This window comes from Patella vulgata, chromosome 3, assembly GCF_932274485.2.
Source record: "Patella vulgata chromosome 3, xgPatVulg1.2, whole genome shotgun sequence".
Taxonomy (NCBI): domain Eukaryota; kingdom Metazoa; phylum Mollusca; class Gastropoda; family Patellidae; genus Patella; species Patella vulgata.
In genome coordinates, this window is record NC_065881.2 from 18115390 (window position 1) to 18127026 (window position 11637).

Genomic DNA, 11637 nt, shown 5'->3' on the forward strand with positions numbered 1-11637 from the left:
CTAAGATAATAATAAACTTTTATTTTCATTTTTATACTTTTTCAAGTAAAATTCCATAATATTATATTTTTAAAGGTAATAATAAGCTTTACATAATTTATCTGTAAATCTTGTACATATACATGTACATAATGACTACTGTACATAAAACAAGACCATAATAATTCAAACCATAAATCTATCTTTTGATTGTAACATGTGAGATGTTAGCTTTATATCACTGTTCATTAAAATATACATGATTGTTTTCTACAAAAAATCCAACAAATTTGTACAAAATCTTTTTAAGTGTAATTTACCGATTCTAGAATACATTAAATAGAATACAATTTTTATGGGAAATCAATCACTGGTTTTATTGTAAAAGCACGTTTCCACAAGTATCCTCTTATCCATATCAAGCACAATTTATACAATACAATCATATTTACCGTAAACCAAAAATCTAGTCTAAAGCATTTGATCACATCTAGGACACTACATGTACAGTCATACACATGACAAAACCAATGAATTTGTACAATATATTTTTGTTTTCATGAGTAAGATGCCAACACTGCGAAATAAAATTAGCCGTTTTAGCAAAATTGATCATTAGATTCAAAACTTGATCGGCAGTTATTCAATTTTCAGTACCGAACACCAAAATCAAAAGGTTTTTAGTTGATTTGTCGTCAGTCGTAACAATGCGATCCTGATTATGGGCAGCCCTCTAACAAGAATCATATATTTTATCACTAGGATGATGTTTGTGTATATGTGTTTTTAGATAATCGTTTCTACTCGCTGTATATTCACAATAAGGGCATTTAGCTCGCATCTTGAGATGTATCCCGTTAATATGGCGTCTCAGATTCCTCACTCTTGAAAACGTTATGCCGCACTCTGGACAACGAATGTCTCTACCCTACAAAAGTAAACAAAACACTGTTTCAAATATTTTCTTTTTAAACATTATTTAGTATCTAAGTTGATAAAAAGTCTTCTCACAGATGGAAACACCATAGGATATAAAATTAAACTTGTGTGTTTTTTTTTCTGGAGAAATCCTAGTATTACAACAATCATTCACCAAAAACACATCATGCATCAGTTTTAGGGGTTTTTTTTACAACAAATTTTTGTTTTTGCTTTAACTATAGCAATGCAAAGACATGACCAAAACTCAAATCTTCCAAACACTATTCTGTGAGTAGGTACAGTCATGGACCTGATAATACAATCAAATCGGCGGTCTTCATTAACTCAGTTGATGCAGAAAAGTAAGTGCAGAAAAGTAGGACGTAAAACCCCCCTTTCATTTCAAACATAACATATCCAAACAAAATGTATTACCACAGAATCTCAGCCTGCATAGTGAGCCAAAATGTAGTTCCCAAGAAATTTTTAAAATAAGAAACAAATTATTGGAAGAGCTGCACCAATGGGTCTGTTTAGAACGTCAGGTACATGTAGTAACAGTATTTCCAGCTTATTTGCCACTTCTCTTGAATATATGAAGAACTGAATACAAAATATTTAGGTCCACCTTTCCTAATACATACAAATTTTATTGTGGACTGTAAATAATATAGCCATGACAGGGAATGTACTAAAATTATGCAGTTATGTTTTAAATCTTAAAGCAGTTATACTACAGTAAATTATGAAAGTTTTACTTTTAAAGGAATATCAGTCCAAAAATGGTACAATTCTGTAGAGTGCTTACAAAGGTATGATAATTGTTAAAATATTTTGATGGGCCTCTTTTTAATTCTATTGAATCCAAATCAGGACATTATCTGGATGACTTTGTTTTCTTATTTAAATGTTAAATCAGTGATTCTCAATCAGTGTGCCGCAAGATCTTCTTAAGTGTGCCGCAAAATTTTCAACGGTACACTAAGAAAATATAAAAAACCATGTGATCCCAATTGAGTATTCACTGGTGTCTACTTATGAGTTCATAGCTGTTTTCTTTTTTATTTAGTTTGAGTCATTCTATGTACATGTACATGTAGCTCACAATTAATAAAAGAAAGAAATCCTCTCCTGTCAACCAGGAGATTCGACAAGCAATGCTGGAACGGTCATGATTTATAGATTATAATTACCATAAGAAGTGGCCATCACCCAATTAAATGATATGTTAGCCATATAGGGAGGTGTTTTTAGATATATGCAAATCCTATCTCGTCAACCATTAAATTCAACAAGGAATGCTAAAAGCTAATGCTTCAGCAGTCGCTTAGCATTGTGCAGAATTGTCCTTCACCCAATCAAATATCTGTCAACGTTAGCCATATATAAAGGTGTTTTTAGATTTACAAATTGAAGATCACGTGGCTAAGTTGATGGGTCGCTAGTCTGGAGGTCGGGTGTTCGATCCCTGCATTGGCCGAGAAAGTTCATTCAGTTTTTCCGGCGTGGTTTCCCCTTGTCAGAGTTGCAGGATGGAGAGTCTGACAAGGACAGCTGTCTAGTCGTTCGGTTGAGACGGAAAACCGAGGTCCTGTGTACACATTGACGTGGCAGTTGCAATTCGATATAAGAGTAGGCCGTAGCGCCACTGCCTGGGCAAAATTTCCCTCATAGCACACTGTATGGCGTATGCCCGTCTTCATTAGCCCAGGTTAGGAGGACGTTAAACCCCATTTCATTTCGATTTACAAATTATGCAATTGAGAAGATAATTTGTTTTGACCAGCAAACCCTTTCCTGGTAATGTTGATACCCTCTAATCAATGGTTATTTTAATCAGGGACTAACAACCAGGAGGTCTCGGTTCCGATCCCAGTATTGGCAAAGAAAGTTCCCCTGGTGTCTTCTGCTTGGTTTTCTCTTGTCAGTACTGAGTATACATGTAGTAGGAATAGCATTTGGATGGGACGAAAATTGTTGGCATGCACATGAAAAAACCCTTGGCAGATGGAATTTGACAAGGAGAAAGCAGAAAAGCTGCTGTGTGGGTAAAATTTCCCTCATAGTACACTCACACTGCAAGGGGTATACTCGTCTTCATTAGTTCGTTTGGTAAAGAAACGCCCCATTTCATTTATTTAAATCAAAACCACAGACATCGGAGAAATATACAGATATATGTTTAATGCATGTATAACTTTACACCAACTATATGTATATGATATATCTATAATAACATTACATGTAAATAAAATAATATCAATTGGTATTTGTACATTTATAAATTATAATAATATTTGTAGCCTACTACTTTTAGGTACTCAAGGATTTATAAATTATCAGCTTAACACACAGACTCTACACAAATCAAGGTTTCAGTTATAATGAATTTTAATCATTTGGTATTTTTAAATAATGTGACTGAAGATACATGTAATCATTTCTGGCAGCTGTACAGTCAAAAAAGGTCATTTTTCTCAGTGTTTGAACATGGTATTTTTCAATAATGTGACTGAAGATAATCATTTCTCGCAGCTGTACAGTTAAAAAAGGTCATTTTACTCGACGTTTTTTGATAAACCAATTTAATCAACCCTCCATGATCCATGAAACAACACTGTGAACACCTATTTTTTGTGCACTACGAAAATAAATATTAAAACAGTGTTTTTTTGGTTCTTTCAACAAATCAATGCCCCAGTGAATGGACAAGTACATGTAACATTATCTCTTCAAGTTATCTATGGCCTTGGATAAACTTTAATAATATTTATGTACTTTTAGGTTATCAACCCTCCATGATCCATGAAACAACACTGTGAACAGCTATTTTTTGTGCACTACGAAAATAAATATTAAAACAGTGTTTTTTTGGTTCTTTCAACAAATCAATGCCCCAGTGAATGGACAAGTACATGTAACTAGCGGGTACATTAGCAAATAAGTCTCAACATTATCTCTTCAAGTTATCTATGGCCTTGGATAAACTTTAATAATATTTATGTACTTTTAGGTTATCACTTCTACAAACTGATTACTGTGGACAAAACTTTAATAATGCCTACTTTTAGGTTATCACTGCTACAAAACATTCTCTGCGAATGCACTTTATTAATGTGCATAACATAACATAATTTTGACATAACAATCACTGCGGATAAACTTTATTAATGTGCAGTATAAGGTTATCATTTTGACATAACATCACTGCGGATGAACTTTATTAATGTGCAGTATAAGGTTATCATTTTGACATAACAATCACTGCGAATGCACTTTATTAATGTGCATAACATAACATAATTTTGACATAACAATCACTGCGGATAAACTTTATTAATGTGCAGTATAAGGTTATCATTTTGACATAACATCACTGCGGATGAACTTTATTAATGTGCAGTATAAGGTTATCATTTTGACATAACAATCACTGCGGATGAACTTTATCAATGTGCAGTATAAGGTTATCATTTTGACATAACAATCACTGCGGATGAACTTTATCAATGTGCAGTATAAGGTTATCATTTTGACATAACAATCACTGTTGATGAACTTTATTAATGTGTACTATAAGGTTATCATTTTGACATAACAATCACTGCGGATGAACTTTATTAATGTGTACTACTACTAAAAAGTTATCATTTTGACATAACAATCACTGCTGATGAACTTTATTAATGTGCAGTATAAGGTAATCACTTTGACATAACAATCACTGCGGATGAACTTTATTAATGTGTACTTTAAGGTTATCACTTCTACAAAATGTTAGATCACAAAAGGAGCATTTTACTCGAATCTTTAGATGTACCACTTCAATATGACGTCTAACATTTCTTTTGCTTGAAAACGTAACGCCACACGCTGGACAACAATTTATTCTTCCCTACAAATATAAATAAAACAGTCTTCAGATATTTTCACTAAGCAATAAAACAAAAGAACAGCTTAAGACTGTTTTAAAAACTTTATCTTGAACACTACATAAAGTTATTATTATGATAACGAACATCTACATGCATTGAACGTTTGTTTAAATTAAAAATAGGGCAAACACGTCAAATACAGGAAAACACAATTTTACTGTGAAATATTTATCAGGTTACAAGTTGAATTGTTGAATTTTTAAATTTTTCAGAACTTTATCTGTAGATGACTGAATTGATAAAACACTTGACAACTTGGACCAACCACAGTTTTTTGTGTTTTTTTTTTTAATGAACTGAATGTTACAGAAATGGTCATTACATAAATTATTTGAATTTTTAAATGTGGGACATACTTTTGTAATATTCCATAGACAGGTACACTTGAAGCATTTTTTATCTCAAAATGTTGTATACATGTAGTAACATTCCTTCAAAAATAGCATCTTCGCTAGCCCAGTTGGCACAGGAATTGTAGGATGTTAATTAAACCCCATTTCCATTCATTTCATTTAAAAATATGACAATCACATCCACTTTTAAAGAACACAATTAAACTGTACCAATCAGAAATGTATATCTCTGTAGAACTTGTCTGATCAAGTATGGTAAAAGTAAATAACAGGTAAGACATTTATGACACTTTCAAGATTGAATTATTAACAGTCCTTTAACAATATTACAATCACATCCACTTTACAAGAACACAAACTGTACCAGTCAAAAATATGTGTATGATGCTTGTCTGATGGGATTACAACTTTGACATTCTGTTATCAATAATGTTCGGAACTGTTCTGTATAATTGTATAACTCAATTTTTCAGATAATTCAAGAGGGTGAGCTTTGTTCTTGTGTGCTGTTAGTTTATCTTTTCTATAAAAAGTTTCGTTGCAGAAAGGGCATTTCACTCGCAATTTTAGATGAACCGCTTCGACATGCCGTTTTACATTTCTTTTAGATGACAAAGTCAATCCGCACACTGGACAATCTAGTGCTCTGCCCTAAAAATATAAACAAAACAGTGTTCACATATTTTTCACTATAAGACGTTCTGTGAACAGTCTATAACATAGGGTCAATCAAAGTAAATACATTAATTTCAGAAATGTCACTGATAATATAATAACAGTCATATTCTTAAACCATATTGAACTGATTACATGTATGTTTTTTTGTTTATTTTTAAAATCTTCAAAAATGCACTACCGAAATGAATCTCTATTCCTGCACTATGTGAGCTTTGTTCATGTGTGCTTTTAGAGTATCGCCTCTACCAAAACTCTGATTACATAGGGGGCATTGATATCTAATCTTTTGATGTACCACTTCAATATGTCGTTTAATATCCCATTTTCTTGATAACGTAATCCCGCACTCTGGACAACGAGATTTACTGCCCTACAAAAATAAACAAAACACTGTTCTAAGCCATGTACAAGGTTAAAGAAAAAAGAATTGTAATTGCTTGTTCATAAAAAACCCCAAAAAAACACAGGTCACTCTTGTTCATAAAAAAACGTGAAACATGAGTCTTCATAAAAAAAAATCCTGCGACACTATTGTAAAAAGTTCATTTTGTTTTCTTTGTTCAAAGACAATTGTTCATAAAAGACAAAGGACACAACTGTTCATCCAAAACAAAAACTGGTACACAATTGTTTATAAAAAAAACCTAAGAGATTATTTTTTTTAATAAAAAGAATTAATTTTGTTTTCTTTCTTCAACTTCAAGGACAATTGCTCATAAGACACAACTATTTATTAACAAAGAGAACTGGGATACAATTGTTTGTAAAAATTCCTGGGACACTATTGTTCATAAACAAAATCAATTTGTTTTCTTTGTTCACAGACAATTGTTCATAAAAAAACCAAAGGACATAACTGTGCACTTGAACAATCTGGGACACAATTGTTCATGACACAATTTTTCACTGAAAAAGCATGTGACACAACAGAGTATCACATATGTTTGAAAGTACTACTTATTATTTAAAAAGCATTCTATCATACATCAGTTATCTCTGTTGATGAGCTCGTTCCATGTGCTCTTTCAGATGATCGCTTCTACAAAATGTATGGTAACAGAATGAACATTTAACTCTCAACTTGTGATGCACCACTTCAATGTGACGTCTTATGTTCCATTTTCTTGACAGAGTTAAGCCACATTCTGGACAAGAATATTTATTTTCCTACAAAAATAAATAAAAACTTTTCTTATCTTGAATGGTTTTTTTTCTCCATTTTCTTATCTTGAATGGTTTTTTTTCTCCAGACTATCCTATTACATGTAATTTTGATTAAACACATGTACAAGTATGGTAGTTTAACATCACTTTTTGTCTTATTTTCATGGATATGGACAGTGGGAGGAAACTTTAAATCTTCAACAGAATTTTCCACGTCTCTTGAAATCTCTAACATTGGATTGTTCTACCCATTCAATAGAACATTTACCTGAGCAACAACTTTCAAAAGAAACAATGGCTCATTTTCTGTCAATAATATAAAATCAAAATAGAATTTAGTAATTATTTATACCAGATGTCAACAGTAAAACCTGCCACAGCACACAGTACATAAATTTTTTCAACATTCACAACCTCTCAAGTAGCGGCTTTGACCGTGTTGGACCCCCTTACGGAAATCCTTCAGTAAACAGTTTTAACGCTCTTTACAGGAGCCGCAGTAACTCAGTAAGTATGATACTGGCTCCCCAACCAGGAGGTCCAGGGTTCAATCTGTATGTTGGCCGAGAAATGCTCCTTGGGATTTTCCAGCCAATCTAGAAGGGCAGAGGGCCTGACAAGGAAAAGGTGTCTAGCCATTCTTAAGTAAAGAATAACGGAGATACACTTGCATATTCCTTGAAGTTCATGTAAAACAACTTGACTGTTGGAATTTGATAAAGTGTAGGCAGAAATGCTGCTGTTTGGACAAAATCTCCCTAAGAGCACAATGCATGGTGTATGCCCATCTACATTAACCCAGTTGGCACAGAAAAGTAAGATGCGTTAAACCCCATTTCATTAAATGCTCTTTATACTAACCACAAATGCACTTTCTTTGATAAAGAGATAAATTATTAGCCAAGCTACATGTAGCTGTCATTGAAAACATACAAGAACCCGTTTTGTAAGTTTAAATATATATATTATTTTATAAGTTTAAGTAACAGCTACATCTGGTTTAAAACCCCTACAACATTAACATAGGTTTTGTGACAGTTTTCATAAAAATTGTTTTGTTTGTGAAGTAAGTTATACATGTAGAGTAGTCTGTCTATGCTATTCAAACCAATTTCAAAGTGTCATTATTCAGTGTCAATCAAAATTAATTGAATTTCCTCTCGTTTTTGTCTATGATGAAACATTAATATTAATAATTCATTGAAATATTGATAAACAAATATAAGAAAATATTTTGATTTGGAAGATATAACAGTTCTCATAAATCTAACAATGCACTAAATCCAATTCAAAAATTGATCATTTCATGTGCTTGATAAAACCAGCATTCGATGTGACCACTAATAAACTGTTTGTTTTGTTGGGTTTTTTTTTAAAAAACAAAACACATACATTTCTGAAAGTGTTCATATTTCTATTTGAGGCAAGTGTCTCACCAATTTTGAAAGAACCATTTATTGTACGTTGTGGATCTGATTTATATTTAAATAATATCCTCCATATTTTACACAATTTATATCATCATTGATGAGCTTTTCGGATATGTTTTTTAAGATTATCAATTCTAGAAAATGTATTTTTACAAAAAGAACACGCAAATCTGGACTTTTGATGAACCACTTGTGTATGCCGTTGTAAATCCCATTTTCTTGATAACGTAATCCCGCACTCTGGACAACGAAATTTACTGCCCTACAAAAATAAATAAAACTCTTTCAAATTCTTTCGGAGAAGGTAGGTTTTGTAATTGATCTCAATACTCTGTGGGCATAAATATAAATAAGAAAATAATCCATAAAAATATAGAGATTAAATGTTGTGCTAGAAAACAAAAAGAATATTGACACAAATAAAAAACAAGGGGTGATTATTTTCAGGAGCCATGAGAATTTCACCCGGACAGCAGTGTTTTTGCGATTGCCATCTCTTCATTGAATTTTTTCAGTGCCGTTTGAACGACTAGGCAGCCCCACGCACACTACCCATAATAAATTAGAACCCTGAGGGCAGGATTTGATCTGGGGACTTTCTAGTGCCCTGATCAATCGATTATTACAGTGTATAATAGATAGAGGGACAAAACACAATATAGCTGACTGTTAGATCATATTTTACAAATCTGTTGCAGGGTTTGAAATTAACATTTCTGTGGGCTAATTATCTGTGAATAATTTACCCCTAGTTTACCTGTATGGCCTTAACCTCTGTATGGTATATTATTTTGTATCTCATTTCTCATTATGGTATTGTTCCGAAATTTACGTAACTATCTGGAAACCAGAATTAGCAATATTTCGGGGATGGGCATAAATTTTGCTGTATGGCTGGCAAATGTCACAATATACACGTAATATTAATAATGAGTGACAGGACAGTCCTTTACATGTACATGTAGCTTGTTTGAGCAAGTGATGTCAACTGCAACTTCACCTTTTGTTTCATGCATAGACACAGCCCAAGTTACTTGTGAAATAATCCATTAAAATTAACCACTCAGTCGCTAAAGACGGTTGTATTGGAGTATTGAACTATATAATTATTTAATAATTTTTTACCAAAACATGTATTTACATGTATCTGACCAGAAGCGAATCTACTAATGCAATGTATGATTATGGTTAAGACTTTATAGGGAGCTGAACAAGAATAACTTTTCTAGCAAGCTTCTTGTGTTCATGATTCTGCTTATGAGCGGCAGAGAAACAGCTATTAAAAAAAAAAGAAAAAAAAGTGGACAGCTGAAATAAGTCAAATTCAAAATATTTTCACAGTTAATACGTGTACCTTAGAAATATCTCAAACAATGTTTGTATCAAATTTCACACACTTTGTTCAAAAAGACATTATTTGAACTGTCCACAAAAAGATCAGAGAACACGAGCACCGCACTGAATCCTTACTTATCAAATCACTTATGATTGGGACTAGGAGAAGTCAGTTATGAATGTTAAATTTATTTGATACTTTTATTTCAATATACAGTCAACAACAAAAAGTTATCATTAAAAAAACCCCAAATAAAGTTGTATTTAAGTCTCATTTGTTTGATTTAAAAGTAAAAAATAAATAAGAATCATCAACCCCAACCTTCCACACAACTTTCTATATTCATGGCTTTGCCTGTTCTACCCCTTTGTTTTTACAATTACTATTTGTATGTTCATAGAGTTTATCTTTCCGAGAGAAAGTCATTTCACAAAACGGACAAGGATGTCGTATTCCAAGATGAACTCCTCTGAAATGACGAATCAAGCTGTATTTCTTAGTGTACATTTGTCCACACTCTTGACAAGGATATCCCTACAAATAAATAGAAACAGATTCTTTAACTTTTAAATCTTTCGGTGACCAAGTTTTTTTTTTTTAAAAAAAAACCCAGTTTATTGCTAAAATGATGGGTTTTTTTTCATATCTGTAATAAATTGAATGAACAAATCACACTCATAAAACTGGTTTTATTTTGATCCTTCACATGTTCTTGACAGTTTCTGTTTTTAGTCAACAATATAGTTAATCTTTCAAAAACATGTAGGTATTTTTTGATTCAATTGCATTAACAACAAAAACAAATGATGGGCAAAGTATGCCATGTAAATTTTCCACACTATATACAGTTAGTTAATTTAAAATGACGTTCACACACAATATGTTCATAGGTTCACTGAATTCTTTGATTTTCTTTAAAGGCAATACCTTTGAGTAAGCTTACACATTTTTGATATTTCTTACACTGTAACAAAATATATTCACAATTTGATTTTCTTTACACAAATCACACCCTGTATTCATGAGCTCAGAAGGTTCAGACATTCCACAAATCATACTATTACAGCTAGTTCAGTTTAGTATCAAACGATCTTATTCAAATCCTGTTTTAATTCTCCCCTTAAAAACTTAATAACAGTTGCTTCTGATATGCCGGAATAATATTGACTTATGTACTTGTACAACTTTTTAGACCCACAACTACCCTCCATTTTCTGATAAACTTGTTGTATTACTGTTTCATGCAAATAATCCACAATCACTTCTTTGTTTCTAAAAAATAACCGTCCATCAATGCACCTTAACTCGTGCCTGTGTCGATAATAGCGCATGTAGGCAGCAGTTGCCCCCTGGCTTTTTTTACTTTTATTCTGGATGATATCAAGAATTTCATTATACAGTCTCTCGTCCAGTTTACCCAAGTCCCTCTGTTTGCATCTTCCTACCTGCGCCTAAAAATGGAAAAGAAGATTTGTGTCAATAACATAAATCTGTATTTAGAAACTGAACAACAATGTTTCCTATCCTACAAAATCACCCAAATTTGAAGTCTGAAGGAGAAAGCAAAAAACGATCAAGTACAAAGGTCTGTGTTCAGAATCTGAACTACTATGTCTCACATCCTATGAAATCACCCAAATTTGAAGGACAAAGGACAAAGACCTGTATTTGGAAACTCAAGAAGGATGCCTCACATCCTATGAAAAAAAAAGTCCAAAGGAGAAAGCAACAAAGGATAAATATTCATATTCAGAAACTCAACGTCTCACATCCTACGAAATCACGAAAATTAAGTTCAGAGGAGAAAGCAACAAAGATCTGTATTTAGAAATTCAACAATG

At 32.5% G+C, this 11637-nt stretch overlaps 1 protein-coding gene across 22 annotated transcripts in view; it reads right to left on the reverse strand.

The window, feature by feature from the left end:
• Nucleotides 1-11637, reverse strand: part of LOC126816302 (zinc finger and BTB domain-containing protein 44) — a 47446-nt gene that overhangs the window by 18036 nt on the left and 17773 nt on the right. For 2 of the 22 annotated variants that reach the window (XM_050542624.1, XM_050542626.2), the window contains one exon: nucleotides 10400-11247. The exons of 11 other annotated variants lie outside the window; for them this stretch is intronic. Coding sequence is in view for 9 of the 11 variants with exons in the window: in XM_050542626.2 (XP_050398583.1) it covers nucleotides 10879-11247 (369 nt within the window). In the remaining 2 variants the exon portion in view is untranslated. Of the gene's footprint in view, nucleotides 1-187; nucleotides 908-3067; nucleotides 4796-5190; nucleotides 5840-6044; nucleotides 6237-6851; nucleotides 7034-8008; nucleotides 8723-8746; nucleotides 10331-10399; nucleotides 11248-11637 lie in introns of those variants that run through there. 9 more of the 22 variants (XM_050542644.2, XM_050542643.2, XM_050542627.2 and 6 more) reach the window with 9 other exon arrangements.